The sequence below is a fragment of the Lynx canadensis genome, chromosome B4 (assembly GCF_007474595.2).
Source record: "Lynx canadensis isolate LIC74 chromosome B4, mLynCan4.pri.v2, whole genome shotgun sequence".
Classification (NCBI taxonomy): Eukaryota; Metazoa; Chordata; class Mammalia; order Carnivora; family Felidae; genus Lynx; species Lynx canadensis.
The window spans coordinates 124,487,633-124,512,380 of record NC_044309.1 but is presented as its reverse complement, the minus strand read 5'-3'; the positions used below and the strand labels follow the sequence as shown (position 1 = coordinate 124,512,380).

Here is a 24,748-nt window from a genome sequence, read left to right as displayed (position 1 = left end):
ATAATAATGCCTCGAGAAGTTTAATATATAAAATGAATCAAAATAAACAACAACTCAGAAGTGAGACGGTAGATAAAGAGAATTACGGTGGTTTAAGATCCTCACGCTGTCTAGAAAGAGATAAAACTACTCATTTATTTTGGAGTTGAAGGTTAAATGATGCACTTAAAATCTCTAGAGTAACCACTAAAAAAACCCAGTAAAAGGATACAGAATTAACAATAAAGGAGAAATAAAATGATGAATTAATTCAAAAGAGAGCAAGAAAGGAAAGTAAAAGGGACACAGAACAAGTGAGATAAATAGAAAGCAACTAGTCAGATGCTAGTTTTAAATCCAAATACATCAGCAATGACATAGAGAAAATAATAAAAAAAGACAACTAGACTGAGGAAAAATTTATGCTGCTTACACACTGCTTACACACAGGAGACACACATTAAATATAAGGAATCAAACAGGTTGCAACTCAAATGATGAAAAAAAGACATACTATGTAGACCTTAACTAAAAGAGAACTGGTATAGCTATATTACTATTATACACACAAGACTTAAGACAGAGCATTACTAGAAATGAAAGAGATATTTCATAACAACAGGTTCAATTCATCAGGAATAAATAATAATTCTTAAATGTTATGCACTCACTTGGTTTTAAAACATATAAAACAAAAACAAAGGGTAAACAGACAAATCCACCATGCTAGTGGGAGATTCTAACCCAATTCTGTCAGTAACTGACACAATATGTAAACAAAATCATTAACAAACATAACCTACTTGACATATACAGAACACTACAACCAATAAATGCAAGTTACATATTCTTTTCAAGTGTACATGAAATGTTTACCAAAGTTGACCATAGGCTGGGCCATAATGCAAATCTCAACAAATTTAAAAATAGCAAAATTATTTTAGTACTTCTAGAAATCAATAATAAAAGATAACTAGGAAATCCTCTTATCTTTACAAATTAAAACATATCTTCAAAATAACCCACAGATCAAAAAAGAAATCACAATAAAATTTCTTATATATTTTGAACTAAATAATGGAAATGCAACATATCAAAACTTATGGGATACAGCAAAAAAAGTCATGCTTTGAAGAGAATACAGAGATTTAAATGCATGTATTAGAAAATCTAAATTAGTCACACAGATCTAAACATAATCAAATCAATTTCAGTTTTTAAAAACAAAAACATATCCTACCCCTTCCAGTTTTTTCAAAGTGTAAGTTCTATACATTGAATTAACAAAGAAATGACCCCCAAAATATTCTAAGTAAGAAGATGCAACTACCTGTATAAAAACATTACATCTATTGGTGAGGTCTTCAGCAAATTTATCCATTCTCTGCTCTTTAGATAAAATAGATTCCATTTTCATCATCCATGAGCTCACAAAGACGTAGTAAGACTGTACATCTCTAACAAAGGAAAATATTGGGGTTACTCAGCACAGGAAATAAAATTTACTTCCATTTCTTTGAACTGGTTGGGATAAAATATTTCCTTGCAGGAGCCACCTTTCTGGTTTTCAAATTACAGACATCCTACATACATATATTATTTTCTCATTCAACAAATGTTCATGCCTATATAGGCCAGACACTGTTTCTCAGTACTAAAAATAAAAGTTAGCAGTAAACAAAATAGATAAAAATCCCTACCACAATAAAGTTTACATTCTTTGAAGAAAGGAGAGTTGTGTAACAAAGAAATCAATAATTAAGATCTGTAAGATGTTAGATATGTGCTATGGAAAAAATGCAGCAGAGAGAAAAAAAGAGAGACTTGGAGGGCAGGTACAATTTTAATTACAGTGATCAAGGCAGGCTCATTGAAATTATGATTTTGAGCCAAGATTTGAAGAAGATGAATGAGTAATCTATGTAAATATATGAGAAGAGAATTCTAGGAAAGTAAATAACAAATGCAAACGTCTGGCATGTTCAAGTAATAAAAAGAAGTCAGTATGGCTGGAGCTCAGAGAACAGGGATGAGAACATAAAAGGAAATCAGAGAAGTACAGAGGTGGGGGTTGGGGGGGGCAGGAAGGGTGGGGAGTAGAACAGGATTTGTGTATGACCTTGTAGAGAGGGCTTCAATGGAAAGCCACCAAAGCATTTGAGCAGAGTGACTTTATCTAACTTTGCAGAGGACCAAAATCACCTTGGCTGAGATGCTGAAAATAAACTGTAAAGGGGACAAGTGGGGTAACAGAAAAACGACTCAGGCAGCTACCATGATAATGCAGAAGGGGATGACAACTTGAACCAGAAGGGAAGGCTGGAAGTGGTCAGAATCTGGATATAAAAGCTACACTGATTGAACGCTTCCTATATGCCAGCCACTGTTCTAATCACTGTACGCAAAGTAACTCATTTAATCCTCACATAACCTTATGATCTATAAGAGGAAACTGATACACAGAGAAGTTAAGTAACATGCCCAAGATCATAACTGGTAAAAAGCCAACCCAAGATAAAAGCCCAAATCTAGGAAGCTTTCCTATCCAGGAAAGACTAAATCTACTGATTTAATTCTCCGCTGCAAGCCAATTACAAACACTGAATCACTCTATCAATGTATCTCAAATGGCTTAAAATGGAAACTTTTAGCCCAGAAGGTATTTAATATACACTTCTTTTTTATTTTAAAGGTTTAGTGTGGAAAAACAAACAATTCCCCTTTGTGGGATCTGATGTTACCAACTCTTTAGAGACTTCCTCCAGTCAGAGAAACATCCCATTACTGCCAGTCAGAATGAACTAGAGGATAGCACTCCAGGCAAGGGACTGCAGAGACTCACCTGACCGAAATCTGAACCCCACAGTGAGGTCACTGGTCAGCCATACTGCCAAAGAGTCTGACAATGTCAAGAACTCAGTCTGAAGAGGGATTACACCAAAATTTTTCATAACTGTCTTTTAAAGAGGTAAAACCCTAGCATCAAATCTAAGAAAAATTTCTTGCTGAGCCAGGATTCCATTAAACAAATGACACCAACAGCTGTACTTTTGGCTTTGCCTCAAATGGTGCTAACATTATTTGACTTGTGGATTATTTGACTTAAAAATGTGAAACACGGAGAATGAGCAGGGTCCTAGAGCAATGCCTCCTTTTGAGGAAGCTGTGATCAGTATTCAGCACGGATACAAGTATAGGAGGGAACAGAAAGGTCATAAGCCAAGACAGAAGGAAGAGGCCTAGATTATAGGGCCCTCCTTGACAGTAATCAAACCAGTAACCTTATGAAGAAGGCTAATAACACAGTCAAGGGCACTCACTCAGTTTTAGATCAGACTATGCAGGATAAAGCAGAGATTATCCATTATTCCACCCATCACTCCTACATTCAAACACTAGATGATATTCCTCTCTTATAAATACATGAAAATGAAGCTGTTTCAAGTTTTAAAAAACAAGTTTTTGACAAATGGAGTCCAAAAATAGCCAAGGGTCCTGTCAGATGGTCAGCTTCATTTCAAAGTACAAACAGGAAAAACACTAAGGAAAAAAAAAAAATCTGTCCCAATATAAATCACCAAATGGCAGTAACACTTGCATGTCAACAGAGGTTTGAAATGAAGGTTCAGAGCTCTATCCTCTGAAGTCAGTATTTCCAGTGTCAAAATGGTTTTGAATGAAAAGCAAAATGCAGCAACCTACAAACCTTGGACCCCAGGCAGGAATGTGGCTGGGACACTTGGCCAGCTGAAGTCTAGTGCATATTGGGCAGGGGGCAGGGAAACTGTCCCCCACTGTTTCCTCATTATCTAATGAACTCTGGAACCTAACTGGGACAGCTCTTGTTCACTCCCTCAATTTTTCCTAAAACACTGGATAAAACTCATGCTGGTCACACTGTCTCACCTCTCCTGGGTTTCATTTTAGTGAATTTTAGGTTTGTTTGGGAGAACTGCAAGGAGAATGAAAAAGACACTATCCCCTTCAGCTCCCTGGAGCTCTATGGTAACTGTGTATCTTTGGAATCAAAGAATTTAGAAACATAAAATGTTATCATGGGGGGGAGGGAGTCTTTGAAAGTCAATTTATTCAATCTTCTACCTGATAAGCCTCACTTCCTACAGCATCTTGGACTGAGGTCATCTATACTTTACCTACACAGCGCCAGTAAAGAGTGCATTACCTCTCAGAACAGCCTCCAGGACTTGGTAGCAGAGGCTCTTCAGCAGGACTGGTATGGGTTTGCACACTAGCACACCTAGCTCTCTGACCTGGCAAAGTTCATTTCTCTAAGCCTCATTCTCCTTATCTAAAAATGGGATAAAAATAGTACTGTCGAGTAGCAGTTAACAGCTTATGCTCTAGAGTTGGGACTGCCCAGCTCTGCCACCTACTAGCTGTTTAAATTTGGGCAAGTTTAATCTCTCTGTATTTCAATGTTCTCACCTACAAAATGGCCATAATTACAGTATCTACCTCATAGGATTCTCTCATGATTAAAGGAGATGATAAATGTGAAGTTCCTGGAACAGTTTAGTTATTGGCTTACAGAAAGCACTGGGTTAATATTAGTTGTTACCTTTATTTTTTCCCACATAAGAAGACTATTACAGGGTTTGCATAAAACAAAGTGTCTAAAGCCTTTAGCATAATGCCTGCTACTAAGAGCTCAATCATGTTGGCGATTTTGGATTTCTGGAGCCACAGAGATCAAATCTGTTCCCTCTTCAACCTGAATGCCCCTCAAATATTTAAGGAGCTCACCACATCATTTCTCAGATTTCTCTTTTAAAGGTCAAACTATGTAGAGATTCTTCAAAAGGCATGGTTGTCAGGTCTTCTGACATACCCTGATCAGCTGCATTTAGGGTTGCTGCATTTTGTGTCCCTCTTAAAAATGTGACACCACTGGACACCAACTATGATCTAACCAATAAAAATTCAATGAAACTACCAATTCACATGGCCTAGATATTATAAGTACCATTTCCCATAATCTGGATATAGTTATTAACATAATCCAAGTATGTATTGGCATTTTTAGCAACTGCATCACACTATTAAAGAATATTAAGATGGGAATGCAAGCTGGTGCAGCCACTCTGGAAAACAGAATGGAGGCTCCTCAAAAAACTAAACAGAGAACTATCCTACGACCCAGCAATTGTACTACTGGGTATTTATCCAAGGGATGCAGGTGTGCAGTTTCAAAGGGACACATGCACCCCCATGTTTATACCAGCACTATCAACAATAGCCAAAGTATCGAAAGAGCCCAAATGTCCATCGATGGATGAATGGATAAAGAAGATGTGGTCTATATATACAATGGAGTATTACTCGGCAATCAAAAAGAATGAAATCTTGCCATTTGCAACTACATGACTGGAACTGGAAGGTATTACGCGAAGTGAAATCAGTCAAAGACAAATATCATATGACTTCACTCATATGAGGACTTTAAGAGACAAAACAGATGAACACAAGGGAAGGGAAACAAAAATAATATAAAAACAGGGAGGGGGACAAAACAGAAGAGACTCATAAATATGGAGAACAAACTGAGGGTTACTGGAGGGGTTGTGGGGGGGGGGAATGGGCTAAATGGGTAAGGGGCACTAAGGTATCTACTCCTGAAATCATTGTTGCACTATATGCTAATTTGGATGTAAATTAAAAAAATATATATATATATATGCTTCTGATAATTAAGATATCCACACACCTTAATTAATACTATTAACCTGATCCCTGTGTCTCCATCTTATTGAATTCACAGCTTTAACTCCAAACTATGTCTTTTTCCCTCCTCAGTTCTGTTTTAGAAGATAGGAGGAAGCTCCGAAATTTCCGTTATGTGTAGTCCTGCCTGAATTGAGTAATTGTCATTTTCCATGGACTTGAACCACCAGACTTGAGAGTACTAAGAGATGCTTTAGGGGACTCCTATATTCCTGATGTACTCCTTCTTCCCCCATTCTGCAGTAGTGGTCCAATTTCCCCTTGACAGTCAAGATCGAAAGAAAATGAATAAATATCCCTATTATCTTCTAATCATATCACAAATAAAAACTGTGTCCAGCACAGAGCCAGTGGCACAGTCCTGCATCACTTCACTAAAATCTTCATCCAGGTCAGTGTGTGATTTTAGCAATGCACTCAAGAAACAATGTGCAAGTAAATTAAGTGTTGAGGCTAGGTGATGAGAACACGGGAACTCATCTATTTTCTCTCTTTTGTGTGTATTTGAAAATTTGCATAGTAAGACTTCAACAAAATAGGATGTAAATATCAGAAGAATATCTGATTGTTGTTACATTATGTAACAACATAAGGATGTAAATATCAGAAGAAACTAAAGTTAAAAGTATTCTGTTAGGGAACAGGACTCAGGTACAGGGGGAAACTGAACAGAGGACAGTCGTTTTTCCCTTTCAACTTTTAGTACTTTTGGACTTAAGTATGTACATATGTTACTTTCATAAAAACACAAATTAAAAAAAGGAGTGCATCAAATTAAAGTCAACGCCTCCAAAAATTATCACTGAGTCATGGACACCCAATGTTTTTAATGTCATCAAATGACATCTACTGCGGGAACTTCACTCTACACAAAATATTTAATGCGTCTGATAAAAAGTATGTGTATATGTCTGCAAATACATGTGTACATATGTATGTGTGCCTATATATACACACACATCTCCATAAAGTACAATTTTCCTGCATCTTTAAGTTTAAACCTAAAACATTTAAAACAAAACCAAAAAAACTCCTAAAAATTAAGCCTCCTAGAGATTGTCTAACCTCTTCTCTGGTAATGAGTAAGTACATTTGATCTTATAACCAAATATTTTCCATATATTTAGAGTCAGTGTAAGATCCAAGAATATAAAGTATCTAAACACTTTCATTACGGGTACTTATAAACTCACTTGGTAAGCGATTGAGCTTTCTGCTGTAGGAAAGTATCTCTGTGTATTTTAATGGCTTGAAGACTTTTTCTGTCTAGAAGTTTGGCAGCTGCTGGTATTTTCTGGATCAAAAAATTATCAGGAAACCAAATAATATTAGCAGTTAGAGTGATGGCTGGTACCTGAAATAGTAAATGTAAGAGAGGGAAATCAATAAATTCAGGCTAACAGTAAGCTGTTTAATAGTCCTACAATACACAACGGGAAGACAACTTACAATCATTTATACATATGACACAAATAATCTTACTGTGGCACAATTAAGGCATTCTAATATCTGATATGGGGCATGAGAAAGTTTTATTCTGCCTAAATATTAAACACTTACACACTCTCATGGATATTCAGATAAAAATATGCAAAAAGCAAACAGAAACTTCAATCTTCACCACTTTTACTTTTATTCTATATTAGTGAAAAAATAAAAGACCCAAGATGGCTGGATTCTCATGGTCACATATCACTTGATTTTACACACAAAGTTTTCAATTTTGAAATCAGGTGTGTCACATCATGGAAATAGCAAAGATGTAAAAAAAAAAAAAAAAAATTTAATTTTTTTCCACTTCAATAATGAGAAGGAATGGCAAGAAGAGGAGAAGAACCAAAGAAAAAGAAAACAGCAGTGACAGTAATAGGAAGTTAATTTATAGGAAAAAATCTGGAAGAACTTCCACGAATAGGTATTTATATGATGTGGAATTATGCAGTACTTCCATTTACTATGTTACTTATTTCTGGACTGCTTGGTTTTTGGGTTTTAAAAAATGCTTATTTTCAGAGAGAGAGGGAGCACGAGGGATGGGCAGAGAGGAGAGAGAATCTCAAGCAGGCTCCACACTGTGGGCACAGAGCCCAAAGTAGAGCCCAATGCAGGGCTCAAACTCACAAACCATGAGATGATGGCCTGAGCCAAAATCAAGAGTTGGACGCTCAACCCACCCAGGTGCCCTGGGAATGCTTGTTTTTTAAAAATTCTTATGGTATTATTTTTATAATTATTACAAAGTACTGTAAAAATTACTATTTTTATAATCAGGAATAAAATACATTTTAGAATATCCAATTTTATCCAAAATCTTTTTCACCTACTCAAGTTGAAAAAAAAAGTTCCAAGTTCTTACCTTCTTACAAATGTCCAATAAAGATTTATAAAACTTTTTATCAACAGTCCGAAAAATTTGAAAATGCAGTACAAAGAGTCCACAAATTCCAACGTACTTGTCTCTCTGGTCAATTTCAGAAGGTTCTCCTTATAAAACAACAGCATGTGAGAAAAATATACTTAATTCTACATTCAAGGAAATGCAAACTTTATCAACAAAAATTTTAAAAATGCCTTTTACATTACCAAGTTTGGCTTCTACATTTGCAAAAATTGAGCGAATACTATGTGCAAATTCTTCAGCAAAAGTGCTATTTTTTGACACAGATACTCCTCCATTGAGAGAATCAAACTGCTGTTCTATACAGGCCTAAATAGGAAACATTTAAAGGGAAATTTAAACTTTCAATAAGTTATTAAACAGACTTAAATATACACCGTGTGACAAACTTCTACATTCATCATTTCAACCTCAGTAACACTGAGGCTCAAGTTTTTACCTTAATGTCATCTAATAACTAAATCCTTTTGAGTGAAAAATATGTACTTATGTACTTAAGTACCTAGTTAGTGAAATACAACTGAACCACAAATCCAAAATTCTACATGAAGAGATACACACAGTGATGCTCAGTGACGTATGGAAGATGTATCTGATGAAGCACGGAAAACGTTTTATTATTTTACCACGCACTTTTAAGAGAAGAGTGTATTTTTTCTGATGATTACTTTCCTAGCACTTTATTACAGCATGTATCAGAATGTCTCCTGGAAAAAGACTCAATGACAAAAAATTATCTTCTGAATCAAATATATTAGCTGTTAATTAGTATAAACAATAGTTGGGATCAATCTGTAAAATGTGTGATCCTCAGAATAGCATAATGTATAGATGTCAAATCACTATGTTGTATGCCTGAAACTAACATTATGTGTCAACTATATATCAACTTTTTTATTGTCATTATGTAAAAATATGTTAAAAATAACCTTGAAGCAGATTTTAAATATAAATATATTGCAATTTCTAATAAATACTACCCAAAGCAATGCTATCCAATAGAACTTTCTGTGATCATAGAAATGTTCTACATTTCTATGCTGACAGGATAGCTAGTCACAGACTAATTGTGGCTATTTTTCCCTCAGCTTTATTAAGATATTATTGATATATAACATGTAAGTTTGAAGTGTCTGCCGCAATGATTAGATTATGTATATGCAGCTATTAAGCACGTGAAAGTGGTGGAGAAAGTGAAATTTTATTTCATTTTAATTAATTTAAACTTAAAATAGCTACTAAATAGTAGGAAGCTACCTGGACTACACAGACCCAAATTATATTCCCTGAGCCTAGGAAGAATTAAACATTCATTCATTCATTTATGGGAGAGAGAGTACAAGCAAGGGAGGGGCACAAAGAAAGGGAGACACAGCATCTAAAGCAGGCTCCAGGCTCTGAACTGTCAGCTCAAAGCCCAACACAGGGCTTGAACCCATGAAGGCAGGATCATGACCTGTGCCGAAGTCGGACGCCTAACCTACTGAGCCATCCAGGCGTCCCTAAACACACCCAAATCTAGAGTTTAACAACAAACACTAAAGCAACTGCTTAGATCTTAATCCTTGAATAGTTTTATCCTTCTACATAATTAAAAAAAAAAAACAAAACCCTCACCCCAAATACAACTAGTACCATTAATTTTGTTTGCTGCTAGGTACTAAAATAATTACATTTAGTACACTGACTATGTTTTAAGCCAAACACTTCTAAAGAAAACATATTTCAATGGTATGCTATCAAAGTGTCATACAGAGTTCTGAGCTGGATCAACTAATACAAGCCCATTTAGTATAGCCTGATAGAGCTGTCATACCTGAAATATCATTCCATCAAGTAACTGCCCTTCTAGCTTCAGCAAAAACTTTTCAAACGGCTTTAGCTTTTCTTCCTGAATTCCAAATTTTGAAGGATTGTGATGGACAGATTTCAGTAACCTTGTGGAAGATTAGGAGAAAGACCTTCAATTTTACTAATAATTCTTCAATTGAAAAATTTCCAAGAAATCAAAATTTTACATTTGTATTGATTGCTTGTTTGGCTCTACACATTTGAAAACCTGAACAAAACCAATGCTAATATATTTAATTTTCTAATCATGCCTTTTTTATATCATCCTAAATTCAGGTGTCTGGTACTCTCTAGATACCAGATGAACTAAATAAAATCCCTGGACTTAAAGAAGTCTTAAGAATATACAACGAAATAAAACCAAGTCCAGGAAAACAACTGTCACTTGAACAGAACCCAAGAAAAAAATAACTCTGAGTTCTAAGGTAGTCAAATTAACATTCTAATATACTTTAAGTATTAGGATGCTTTATGTAAGTATACCATACTCTCAAACAAGCCCATCTGAAATTTAAAAATGGTTACTGTATGTCAGAATGGCTAACATTAACAACTCAGGCAACAACAGATGTCGGCGAGGATGTGGAGAAAGAGGATCTCTTTTGCATTGTTGGTGGGAATGCAAGCTGGTGCAACCACTCTGGAAAATAGTATGGAGGTTTCTCAAAAAAATTAAAAATAGAACTACCCTACGACCAGCAATTGCACTACTAGATATCTATCCAAAGGATACAGGTATGCAGTTTCGAAAGGGCACATGCACCCCAATGTTTATAGCAGCACTATCAACAATAGCCAAAGTCTGGAAAGAGCCCAAATGTCCTTCCACAGATGAATGGATAAAGATGTGGATAAAGCAGATGTATATATATACGTACATATATACGTATATATATATATATATATATATATATGTATACACATATACACGTATATATATGTGTGTGTATATACATGTGTGTGTGTATATATATGTATACACACACACACACACACACACACACACACACACACAATGGAGTATTACTCAGCAATCAAAAAGAATGAAATCTTGCCATTTGCAACTACATGGATGGAACTAGAGGGTATTATGCTAAGCAAAATTAGTCAAAGACAAATAGCATATGACTTCACTCATATGAGGACTTTAAGAGACAAAACAGATGAACATAAGGGAAGGGAAACAAAAATAATATAAAAACGGGAGACAAAACAGAAGAGACTCATAAATATGGAGAACAAACTGAGGGTTACTAGAGGGGTTATGGGAGGGGGGATAGGCTAAACGGGTAAGGGGAATTAAGGAATCTACTCCTGAAATCATTGTTGCACCATATGCTAACTTGGATGTAAATTAAAAAGTAAATAAATTATTAATTAAAAAAATGGTTACTGTATTCATAGAAACACGTGACAGGAGATCCTTCTAAATATAGGTCTCCAGGTCTTTTAAAAGAGCTGCATCATTTACATTTGTTTCTTTTTTACTAACACGTTAATTATATAAAGAGAATATTTCAAACATTTAATTGGCTCACCTTTTGTACATAGTCCAGTGCTCTTTCAATGTGACATGATTATCAATAATTTCATCCAAGGTAAGCAAAACTGTTAGCAGCTCTCCCAAGTGCTCATACATAGTCTGTCAAAAAACCTTTAATGATTACTATTTAATCACTAGTTAGAAGTTAAGCTTCCTATGGATTTTTAAAGTTAAACACACTGGGCGAATTACTAAATTAAAGCAGTGGGTAAATCAGTTTATTAACGTACAGATGAAACTATTAATCCTCAGATGGAACAGTAAACCTTAGAGAAACGCTTTGCCCACTATTTCATCCTTAACTGGGATATTGCAGAATTATTTCACTCTCCAAAGAGACCACTTAGAGAATTTGCATCGGGCCACTACTGGGAAAAACTAAGAATTATACTGCTAGTGGGTCAATAATGCCTCATCAACTTCACAAATTAAAAAGAAGCAAAAAAAAATTTTTTTTCTGAAGAGTCTTGCTATAATTGTTGTACTCCCCCATCACACAAACTCCACAGTAAAATATAGTAAAAATTACAGTTTTACAGATCAAGTTAAATGACTTTTACCTGAAAATGAACTCCAGTTGTCTCTATAATTTTGGGTGCAATCCTGTAATAAAATAGCATCCAATTAAAAAAAAAAACTTTTTTGTTTTTAAGAAAAACACATAGCAGAAGCTCTTGGACTTTTAACATGTATTTAGCTTTATTTCAGCTATAGTCACTATAACTTATGGGGCCACACTCCACTTTTCTAAGAAGAGAACGAACATGTATACAGAGTCAGGGTTATCCTTGTCTATACCTAAACTCAACGGGTAGGGAAATGACCATATGTGACCCATGAATAACCCTAGCCTTTAAACCTGAAGGACCAAGTTTGGGATGGAGATGGAGAAATAGTGAAACTGATATTCATTTCTTTCTAAACTATTAGAATTTTTCAATTCCCAACCAGAATCTTCGTTATCTTACCCAAACTGGCATTTGGAAACTAGTCAGGTTTATTTCTGAGTTCTCATTCCTACTGAAAAACAATGCATACAAACAACATGCCAAAGTCAAAAGCCCCAGGATAATTCAAATTTTACTTCCTAGACATTTCCTACTCAACAGTAAATAATTTAAGACGGTATTTATACATCAAAGCACATATAGATATTCCACAGGATAGAATATTTTAAAAATTAAATTCAGAATACAAATAAATTTCATCTCTTTTGGACAGGGGCATGGTGGTGGGGAGTTCTCTTTGAATTACACATCAGATACTGCAGATGTGTAGTCATGCTCTCATGCTCTCATTCCCCCCTGCCCTGAGGACAGCTTCAGTGAAAGAACATAACATAAAGTGAACACCTAACTGTAGAGAAAAACATGAGAATGAGAAACAGTTAACACAGTCTTCCAGTTCACAGCAACAGTTAAGATGCATTCTGGTATACTAAGAACAACAATGAATGGACCTGGTGATCAAAAGAACAGCATCTAAATTGCTATGGAATCTTATAGAATTCCTCTGGGTCTCAGTTACTTCTCATAATTGAGAACCCTTTGTCATATACCTAAACAAAGTTCCTGTAAGATTATAATTAAATAGCAAATGGGAAAGTTTTTAAGTATAAAGAATTAATCAAATGTGAGATATTACTCTGTAGTACTAAGAACAGTAAGGGCTCTATGAAAATTTGATTATTCTTCTTGATTTAGAACAGTGGTTCTCAAACTTGCAAGATCAACTGAGTAAAACCAAAATCTTTTTCAGTGTAGATTCCCTGGCACCACTCCGCCAGATTCTGCAGTTGTAGAAACGTCCCATGTGATTCTAATAAGCCAGGAAACAATGTAAAGGAGAAATAATGGGAGAGAATTTGGTACGAGTTCTAATTCCATATTAGCCTTTTCTATATAATCAAATTTAAGTTTATTCTGTCAACATTCTTATTCAGAGAGATAACATCATTTACCATGGTAGAAATTCTTATTAACCTATGTATTATACACATCAAGTACTGTTCGAAACATCATGCATCTTCAAAAGATGCTGAATAAATGAATGAGAGAATAAGTAAACAAATGAAAAATTATTTCGGGTAACTGGCTAGTTTTAGAAAAACATTCCCTGCATCTCTATTATAAATGCACAAATATTTACAAAATCCATTACTTGTTACTGATATAGAGGGCAGCCAACTGATGGACTACATTCATCACCACTTCATAGCACCTCGTCACAAAACAAGATAGTTCCTGAAATGACAAGTTGAGTATATGTTACATAGTTGCTTTTTAAATGTCACCATTTCTCTATTTTATGGTAACAATGGTAAACAAAAACAAAACAGTTTTCCAGTAAAATTTCCAGTTAACCTGCAGACAGACAATTCCAAACATCCTTCAAGTAAGCAGTCCTTAACCCTTCTCCTGCCTCCCAAAGTCATTTCTACTGCTTTGCCCCCACAGCATTTCATTCATACTTTTATTCTAAATATTATACTTTAGTTACTCATGTAATTCTTAAATGACAGAGACTATCTTATTCCTTAAGTATCCACTGTCCAGCATGGTGACTAACCCTCATGTGCTTCTCAATAAAGTTCTGTCCCGTGAAGTGAATAAAAAAATGAACACCTGAACGAAGAAGCTCAAGAGCTGGCAATTTAGGAAGTAGGACAATGAGGGAAAGGCTCTCCAGGAGTCACTCTGAAATAACTTCAAATGCTTATGACCCTTAACCTCACCTATAAACAGATTTGGTACACAGAAAGGGAAATACTACTGACTGCAGGCATATGTTTGTCATGAAAAAATTAATTTGCATCTACCACGTCCCATACCTTCTGAAAATTTCTTTTCAGAAGCTCTCGATGCTTAAACCTAAAAAAACAACTGGTATGCAAAAGTATTTAAAGCCTGATTAAATCTGTGGCTAAATTTTAAGTTCTACAAGGGCAGGAATTTCTGTTGGTTTTGTGCAATGCTGTATCCCCAGCACCAAGAACAGTTCCTAACATATGCTAGGGCTTATGAAACGCTTGTTGAAGGTTTAAAATTTTAATTTTATGCAGCTGTCAATGAGATCCAAAAACAATTTTAAATGTTTGAAAACAAAAATAAATAATGCATTTCAATTTTACTTAAATAGCTCTAGTTTTAGGGGCGCCTATGTGGCTCAGTTAAGCGTCCAACATTGGCTCAGGTCATGATCTCATGGTTCATGAGTTCGAGCCACATGTCGGGCTCTGTGCTGACAGCTCAGAGCCTGGAGCCTGCTTCACATTCTGTGTCTCCCTCTCTGCCCCTCCCCCACTTGCACTCTGTATCTCTCTCTCTCTCTCTCAAAAATAAACATTAAAAAAAATTTTTTTAAATAGCTCTAGTTTTACCTTTCTTATTAAACTTCTAAAAGTTCAATAAAAGCAAAGAACATAAAATTCAGACAAATAGCACAAAATAAAAAAGGAAGAAACAAGTTTATTTAAATAATAGACTATTTAAATAAAATAGAATTAGCCAATTAAAAGACAGAGATCTTCAGATTTTCAGATCATGTAATAAAGCAAAATCCAGATACATGTGACTTTAAAGAATCACAACTTAAACATAACGATACTGAAAGGTTGAGAGAATATAAAAAAATAAATCAAGAAAATGTTAACTAAAACAGAGCTGGGACAGTGATAATATCAGACAAAATAGAGTTTGTTAGTATATCAGAGCTATAGTTTATAACACATACTTATACAATCATATATTACATATGTAATTATTATAGTTAAACAGGGTTACCACATAACAGATTCAACTTACAAAGAATGATTAACAATTTTTTTTTTTAATTTTTTTTTTTTTTCAACGTTTATTTATTTTTGGGACAGAGAGAGACAGAGCATGAACGGGGGAGGGGCAGAGAGAGAGGGAGACACAGAATTGGAAACAGGCTCCAGGCTCCGAGCCATCAGCCCAGAGCCTGACGCGGGGCTCGAACTCCCGGACTGCGAGATCGTGACCTGGCTGAAGTCGGACGCTTAACCGACTGCGCCACCCAGGCGCCCCAACAATTTTAAACTTGTATGCACCAACAGAATATCCTGAAAATAAGAAATGTGCAATTTGATAAAACTAGACAGAGAAACTGACACATTCACTGGGGACCCTGCAAATTACATTTCTTAGACTCCTGCCAGCAGGTTTCCCATTAGGTTCTGTCAACAGGTGGCACTAAAAGGACACTGGAGGGCAGGAAAAGGACATTCTTTCTATTTCTTGCTTTTTCTTTTTTTAAGTTATTTATTTTGAGAGAGAGCATGAGAGAGAATCCCAAGTAGGCTCCATGCTGAGCCCAACGAGAGACTCAATCTCACCACAATGAGATCGTGACCTGAGCCAAAATCAAGAGCTGGATGCTTAACCAACTGAGCCATCCAGGCGCCCCTACTTCTTGCTGATTTTATCAATAAAACCCAGACAAGAGCAGTCCACCCCATCAATGGCAGTTTGCTCCAGCCTTCAGCTTCTTTCAGCACTACAGAACCAACCCCATGTTGCTGTCTCAGAGGTACCAGCCCACCAGGCAGCGCTGGTTCCTTCAGAGATATGAGCACTAACTCCACAGGGCTCCTGCTCCAAACTCCCAGATTCTGGCAACCCCAACCCTTTCCCCTTTTTCCCTTGATGCAGAGGTGGTATCTGCTTTCTCTGGATGACCTATCTTCTTTTCACTTTTTTAAATGCACTTTCAAGTTACTCAACATACAGGGTAGTGCTGGCTTCAGGAGCAGAACCCATCATCTCTTACATGACACCCTGTGCTCATCCCAACAAGTGCCCTCCTTAATGCCCATCACCCACTTAACTCCTCACCCCCAGCAACCCTCGGTATGTTCTCCGTATTTAAGAGTCCCTTATGGTTTGCCTCCCTCTCTGTTTTTATCTTATTTTTCTTTCCCTTCCTCTATGTTCATCTGTTGTGTTTCTTAAATTCCACATGAGTGAAATCATATATCTGTCTTTCTTATTTTGCTTAGCATAATACACTCTACTTCCATCCACATTGCTACAAATGGCAAGATGTCATTCTTTCTCACCTTCTTTTCTTTCAGCCCTCCAACTTTTATTTATTTTTAATGTTTATTATTTTTGAGAGAGACAGAGAGAGCAAGCAGGGGAGGGGCAGAGAGAGAGGGAGACACAGAATCTGAAGCAGGCTCCAGGCTCTGAGCTGTCAGCACAGAGCCCAATGCGGGGCTCGAACTCACAAACCACGAGATCATGACCTGAGCCGAAGTCAGACGCTCAACCGACTGAGACACCCAAGCACCCCAAAGTTTAAATTATTTTAAAAGGCATGGTGACAAATTGTCCACAAATGAAAATATGAAAGGAAGAAAGAAACAAACTTACTTTGATACCTGATTTCCATAAAATGCTATGAAAATCTTTCAGGAATTATGACCTCTTAACTATAATTCAATGCCAACTAAGTGTCTTACTCTCACAGTACACGCTTTTAGCATTTGAACTCTTTTTTGAGTGTAATCTACCCAAACTTTAAGAAAAAAAGAAAAAAACAGCAAAAAGTCAAAACTAGTTACCTGTAAAAATGAAATAAATCTTCCCATTTGAATTTGGCAATCACCTTCCACCATGCTGGAATCTGTAGCTTTAAAGGGCAACATAAAGAGTCATATTTCAATTTTTTAGTTTAAACTTAGTCAAGACCCAAAAAGAAAAATAAATACAACTTTTATTAGTATATCTTCTAAACTGCATACTATTGAAAAACAGAATGTTTATACTGAAAAGAAAAATGAGACAATCATTAATGATTCAGTTAAAACAATCATCTGTTTCACTATTTAGTGAATTCAAGGAAAATCCTTATCTAGCCACGGTGCTTTGTAAGTTATAAAAATATCACAAATAGATTTTAGAGAATTTGCTGCTGCTTCATCACTCAGGGTTTTTCCATCTGCTTATGAAAACAAATAAACCAACAAAAAATCTGAATATTTTTCTCACATTAATACATCATATAATCATGGTAGTCCTAGAATTGCCAACTTTTTGTTCATTTCAACGTCAAAAAGGCATTATGGCATTACGATGTAAAATTTTAAAACTTACCTCCTTCTCCATAAAACAAGAGACCATTATAAAATTTAGTTTCAGCCTGTTTAAAAAAAAATAAAATAATTTTAAAGGTTGCTATTTTGTTTTTAAATTCCTAGGCTCTCTTAGTTATCCATATTTAATAATAATCAGAGGACTACATCACATACAAATTCACTTAAATTCAAAAACTGCTTACAAAACAGGTAAATTCAATTTATCTTTAGACTACCAAAGATATCATTAATACTCAAAGTTATCTCTTAATTTCTTTACCCTTGCCTTTGTCTTTTCTAACCATTCTAATTGTCCCACATCCTCCCACTAGTTCATGAGAAGAGAAAGCAACCGCATGGTATCAAAAGGGTACAGAAAAAAAGAGGAAGTTTACCAACTTCTACCAGAGTTTTAATGACCCATGGGTAAGGTAATACAAAGCATATTAAAAATCCAAAGCTTTTTTTTTTTTTTTTTCTTAAATCGGTTATATCTTGGGATGCCTGGCTGGATCAGTCAGTAGAGCATGCAACTCTTAATCTCAGGGTGGTGACTTCAAGCCCCATGCTGGGCATGGAGCTCACTTTAAAAAAAAAAAAAAAAAAAGGCTAAAAAGTCAATTATATCTAGAAAGCTAGTATATGTGGCAGATAACACAGACTCTGAAGGTATGCAGACCCAGACTCAAACAGTTACCACTAGTAAAATGTTAGGCAAGTGACATCCTCTTTAAGCTCATCTGTTTCCTCATCTATTCCTCATACTATCTGCCTTTCATTCTACATATAAACAGGATTCCTATGGTGTCTGGTACACAGAAAGCACACTCAGTGAATGGTAATCACTATTAGTATTACTTTAAATAAACAATTCAACATGCAATAAATCTTTATATACACTGTATATGTAAGCACATATTTGCTTTTATATCATGTTTTTAACATCTTAAGAGTACAAATAATTACCTCATACTTTAATTTCTTGATTTCACAACAAAGTGCAGCATAAACAGTAATGACTTTGTTCAAGACCTAGTTTCATGTGTAAAAACATAAAAAATATAAGTTATAGCAGATAACTAAAGCATTTCAAAAAAATAAGATTTTTAGGTTTAGAAATCTGTACCTTGTTTTCAGTCTTTATGAGTTCCAAAAGGGAAGACTGTTCATAAGGCAAAAGCTATAGTAACAGAGGGAAAGAACATTTCTTTTTAATTTGAAAAAAATAATTGAAATGTTGAATACACAAATTGAGTCTAGCCCTATCTATTCTATTCAAACTTGCGTTGAACCCTGTACTTAGCACTAACACCACACTAGATCAGGAGTGACTGCTAAGGGACATAGGATTTCTTTTGAGGGTGTTGAAAATGCTCTAAAATTGAGTCTAGTGATACCTGCATGATTTTGTGAATACACTAAAAAAACAAAGAATTATACGATATGTGAATTCCAAAAATTGTGAGATGTGTGAATTTCAAGAAAACTGTTACCGAAAAAGTCAATATGTAACTGAGGGCAGTGTCTAGTACATAATAAATGCTCAGTAAATGTTAATTATTAAGTGGTAACCGATTACAGTTTCAAAGATAAAACAAGACAGAATGATCTGAAAATGGTACAGAGCAGGAATGCCTTATTTTGTGCATTAAGAAATTACTCCCAAATTAAATTCTACTAAAACTAGTATTACACTATATGTTAACTAACTGGAATTTAAATAAAAAATTTAAAAAATAAACCAAAAATGCCAGTACTCCCACATTAAGATCCTCTAAATAGCATAAGGGGAAATGATGAAAATCTTCTATATTTTCATTAGAATATGAGTTACATGGATATGGATGTTTGACAAAATTCACCGAACAGTATATTGTAAATCTATGTATTTCACTGCACATAAAATAATCTCAATAAGGAAAAAATAAAGCTTGAATATTTTATTCCAACCCTCTTCATTTTCTTGGTGAAAAACAAAGGCTACCTCAAAGAGGTTTGTGTCATTCATTAAAAAAAAAAAAAAAAAACCAACTGCATGGCTTAGAGATGAATAAATTAACAATTTTTCCTCCAAGTTTCAGTTCTCTAGATTCCAAATAATAAAAACATACAGTTGAACTCTGAACAACACAGGTTTGAATTGTGTGAGTCCACTTACATGTGGATTCATTTTTTTATAAACACAGTACAGTACTGTCAATGTATTTTTCATCATGATTTTCTTAATAACATTTTCTTTTCTCCAGCTTATTGTAAGAATATAACACATAATTTGTGTCAAAATATGTGTCAGACAAAATATGTGTCAATGAACTGTTTATGTTATTGGTAAGGCTTCTGGTCAACAGGAGGTGAAGTTTGGTGAGTCAAAAGTTATATGCAGATTTTCAATGACATGGGAAGTCAGTGCCCTTAACCCCCACATCGTTCAAGGGCCAACTGTATATTCCATTTTTTAAAACTATGTTTTCAAGATATAGTATGTCCTGAAAATACACACATAAATTAAAAATAAAACAAAATCAAACCTTTAATGCTATTGGATCAAGATTGAAATCCCAAACATCACCAATTGAATCATCCAATGCATCCTCAATTCTTCTCAGTTGAGATGTATATTCCTCAAGAAATTTCCCGTAATTCTTAAGTTGAACTTCAGCATGAATTTCTAAATTTAAATTTTAAAATAGTATGTAAGAAGTACAAGTAATGAATTACAGGACATTTACTTCAAATAATCTCAAAAGTCACAGCAAAGTACTTACTAAGCATTTTTAAATGTATTACTTTGGAATGTCTGGACGTCTTGAAAATAAAGTTTCAAAATTAAACAATAATTCAGCTTTTCATCTTTTCCAAATAGTAATTTTAAAAGCTGTGCATGTTATACAGTAATACCACATTTAAACTACAACTTTAAAGTACTATGAAAAATTTATTGTCCTATTTACCCCATAAATAATGTGAATAATGCCTTCAATAGCTCAACATCTTGATCCTATGTTTTAGTCATAAATAACTTTTTTGCAAAAAAAATAAATAAAGACCTGTATCAGGCGCAAAAATCTGTTGTCACAGAAGCAAAATTTAAAAAGGTAATTTTTAATTCTCTATACTGTAAACTACTGTCTAAAAATACATCCAGGGGTGCCTAGGTGGCTCAGTCGGTTAAGCATTCAACTTCGGCTCAGGTCACAATCTCACAGTTCGTGTGCTGGAGCCCCACAAGGGGCTCTGTGCTGACAGCTCAGAGCCTGAAGCCTGCTTCAGATTCTGTGTCTTCATCTCTCCGCCCCTTCCCCACTCACACTCTGTCTCTCTCAAAAATAAACATGAAAAAAAAATTTTTAAATACATCTAAATATTGTTTTTAAAAACGGTTTTAGACCTGCTCTATCATGTTATTTCTGTAACGCCCAAAATTCACCAAGATATTTTAATGACTTCACTATCATAAGAGTTGGAAAAGCCAAATGAAGAACACTGAGTATAGAATATAGTGGTAATATTTACACAATTTACACAATAGATGACTCTAAGGGGTCAGTGGAATAAACTGGACAATAAAAGTATGTCTAGTCATCAAAATTAATACTAAAAGGAGATATTCTATCTTATACATAAGAATTAATTACTTATTCCAAAGACAGCAAATCCAATTCAGTTTCTTTTATTGATGTGAATAACTATTCAATCGTTGTCTCCTAAAAAAAAACTAAAATTTTTCTCTCAAATTAGCCTTGCAAAGTAACTCTAAGATAAATTATATTCTAAGGATAAAGACCTAGCTTCCCAATCTCCCTTATTTTGCAACTAATGCTCAGAGCCTGAGATCTATTCCTATCTCACTGCAGGAGTAACCTAGGCAATTTTAGAAGACAATCTAGATATGACTCATAAATTTAAAAACTGTGAGAGATTCTTGAAATCCCAAATACATGCCTAATTCTCAATTACATGCATTTAACCAGCAAATGAGTTCTTCATGACAATGCCAGAAAAGCATGGTGGCAGTTAGTCTGGGAATTCACAAAGCAATGGGCAACTGATAACCTGCAATAACATTAAAGTTCCTTGCTGATAAAATAATCAATAGTTGTAAAATTAGTACAAAGTTATGACAAAAAGATTTGAAGAAATCCAGGGCGATTCCTCAAGAGTCAAATCCAAAAATGTATTTACATGCTCATCTCAACATTCTTTGTGTAATCTCTGTAGCTCTAATACTTTACACAGTTCCTAGGATGCAGAAAATGTCTGTTGACTGAATCCGATCATCCTACTCTCAGTTGAACCATTTTCAAACCTAGCAATATATTTTCATTACAGTTTTTTGAAGATACTAGAGTAAGAGACCTCTGTCCATAAAACCTCATACATGACAAGGCGCAGTTCACTTTATAACAGTAAATACAAAATCCTCGCCACAAAAAAAGTTGAAGGACGTCATTACCACCACGATTTTTTTTTATGCTGCATAAGAGCTACTAACTTATGGAATGTTTTATGAAAAACTGCAAACCATTTATGAATTGAGCTCATGCTTCTTACTTAATTACATGTAAGTTGGTACACATGATTTTTTTCTTTGTAAAGTTAGGCAGGGTTCACGTGTAATTTTTAAAAATTACATTCACCTTTTGGGAAAACTGTATTAAGAAACAAATTAACAAGCGGGAGGTCTCAATCTCTCATATCACTTAAACAGAATAACAGCACTACAGATAAGAAGCATTACCAATTTGAATTAATCTTAAGTAGAGTTTCACTAAAATAATTATTTGGTCTCTACCTTTAGTTTTGGGGGTTGGACTTTCAAGTTAAAAACGAAACGACTCGATTTTATGAAGTATAAGTTGCTTAATTTTTGCAACCTTTCTAGGTGCAACGGAAGCTACAGAACATCTCTGAAAAACGCTACTTGTAAATAAAAGGCACGGAAGGGGGTAAACTGGCACTCGCTCGTTTATTTTTTCCGCGGGAAGAGTGCTTTTCCGCTGTCTTTTACGCTGTAAGAACATGCAGAAAAAATCCTCAAACTTCCAAAAGTTGATTGGAAGAAAAGTAGAAAAACAGGAAAGCGAAAACAGGAACCCGGACCTCACTCAGCCCGTTCTAGAACTGCACACTCCGCACATGTGGCGAAAGCCCCGAGAGGCCAGAGGCAGGGCCAGCCTCGGCTCCCCGGGCTGCTGGGCCTCCCTGGACGCACCCCGCCCGGCCCTGGGTAGCGGAGAGGGGACGCCGCTGCCCCGGGCACCACGGGCTCCTCGGGAGAGCCACCGCCCCGGACGCTGAGCCCTGACCCGGCCGGCCTGACCCACCGCCGCTGGAGCCCCAACCCCGAAAGTAACGCCCGAGGGCGCGTCCCTCTCACACTTCAAGGGGCAGCAAGTGTCCCGAACTGGACGGCTGCGCGGCGACCACGACGCAGAGCCCTCCCGCAGGAGCGCCGCCGGTGGGGGGCTGAGGCGGGCCGGCGAGCATCCACCCGCAGCCCTTGCCCTGCCGCTCCCTTACTCTGTGAGCCGTCGTCAACGCGGTCGAACTCCCAGTCTGGGGACAGAGTCTCCACCGCCATCACCCCGGCGCCTCCCACAGTCACAGCCCCAACCAGACTGGGCGACCGAGGCAGCCTCACCCGGGCGGCTGTCGAGGCACGTGACTTCCGGCCCCGGCCCCGCCCCCGCTCGCGAGGGCAGGCCCGGCTCAAGGCCCTATGGGCCGCGGGGGCTGCTGGGAAAGCGAGTCGTCCGCGGCGGCCGGAGGCGGCCGCTGCGGCGGCGGTGCTCGAGGCGTCCTGCGGTCGGGACTAGGTCCTCACCGCCGTTCGCTTCACATCTGAAGACACATCGGTGCCTTTGACTTCTCCCTGGTGTCTCCAGGTCATTTTTAATACCTGGGGAGTTGCTCCATCAGTCTAGCCTAAGAAGGGCAAAATTGACGCACTAGTGGCTTAACAGGAGGGCGTGGTCCTCGAGGACGTCGCTGTCCAGGTGCTTCTTACAAGAAGCACAAATTGCCAATGCCCTCCCTGTCCACCGCCACCCCCCCCCATCAGAGTTCTTGCCGCTATCCTCTTCCAAGTCCTGTACTGATTGATCTTGAGAAGAAAAAACGGTGTGTGAGAGGAGTTACTTCGCGAACACCCCAGCGAGGCATTTTACTACTCTGCTTACCTTGCGGTAACCTATCCCGCGTCCCCTCTTCTTAAAAAGGCGGGGGGGGGGGGGGGGGGCGGAGAGGAAGCACTATTTAACACTATTTAAATGTGTTCCAAAATGCAGACTAACTGGGCTTTTCCGCAAATAGAGATCTGTGTTACCCTGTAATTCTACAGGTATGCAGATATTTACACAGCAGTGTTCATTGCTGCATGGTTTTTAATACATATTAACAGAAAATGATCTTAATGCCCATCAATAGAGGATAATTACATAAAAGTTTAATATATACATATTACGAAATACTAGATAGCTGTTTTTAAAGCTGAAATACATTTTTTTAACGTTTATTTATTTTTGAGACAGAGAGAGACAGAGCATGAACAGGGGAGGGGCAGAGAGAGAGGGAGACACAGAATCTGAAACAGGCTCCAGGCTCTGAGCGGTCAGCACAGAACCCGCCGCGGGGCTCGAACTCACGGACAGTGAGATCATAACCTGAGCCGAAGTCGGACGCTTAACCGACCAAGCCACCCAGGCGCCCCAAAACTGAAATACATTTACGGAGACATGAGAAACTGACAGAAGGCAGTTGCCGAATAATGTCGACTTGTGGTTACCTTTATGCTTTTATGTAAACACGTTTGTGCATGTGTGCATGCAAATGCATAGAAAGAGAACTCAAATGACGTTAAACAAGACAGAGGCCAACTGGAAAACAGTATGTGTTGGTGATTTGAAAAGTGGATTTTCAAGCTTTATTATTATCTCTTTATGTATCTTTTTAATTTTTAACAATGAAAGCTTATTAAAGTCTTCTGTAATCGTAAAAAGGACCAAAAATAACTAAATTAATCAAAGCAGGTAAAAGGTATCTGGAAGAGCATTCCCAGAGACCAGTAGATCTGCAGTAGGTCAAGTATTTGAATGTCCACTCAGTACCAGGCACCATGCTATATACAGAGATTATT

At 36.6% G+C, this 24,748-nt stretch overlaps 1 protein-coding gene across 2 annotated transcripts in view; it reads right to left on the bottom strand.

The window, feature by feature from the left end:
• WASHC4 (WASH complex subunit 4) overlaps positions 1-23,283 on the bottom strand; it is a 60,754-nt gene extending 37,471 nt beyond the window's left edge. The window contains exons 1-14 of one of the 2 annotated variants that reach the window (XM_030320426.2): positions 23,134-23,283; positions 20,142-20,281; positions 18,740-18,793; positions 18,580-18,645; positions 17,633-17,678; positions 17,101-17,168; positions 13,674-13,756; positions 12,074-12,116; positions 11,509-11,612; positions 9,936-10,056; positions 8,305-8,428; positions 8,078-8,205; positions 6,915-7,075; positions 1,310-1,436 (exon numbers count right to left, since the gene is read on the bottom strand). In XM_030320426.2, the coding sequence (XP_030176286.1) occupies positions 1,310-1,436; positions 6,915-7,075; positions 8,078-8,205; positions 8,305-8,428; positions 9,936-10,056; positions 11,509-11,612; positions 12,074-12,116; positions 13,674-13,756; positions 17,101-17,168; positions 17,633-17,678; positions 18,580-18,645; positions 18,740-18,793; positions 20,142-20,281; positions 23,134-23,194 (1,326 nt within the window). In that variant the 5' untranslated portion in view covers positions 23,195-23,283. The remainder of the gene's footprint in view (positions 1-1,309; positions 1,437-6,914; positions 7,076-8,077; positions 8,206-8,304; positions 8,429-9,935; positions 10,057-11,508; positions 11,613-12,073; positions 12,117-13,673; positions 13,757-17,100; positions 17,169-17,632; positions 17,679-18,579; positions 18,646-18,739; positions 18,794-20,141; positions 20,282-23,133) is intronic. The other variant, XM_030320427.1, reaches the window with a different exon arrangement.
• Between the last annotated feature and the right edge of the window lie 1,465 nt (positions 23,284-24,748).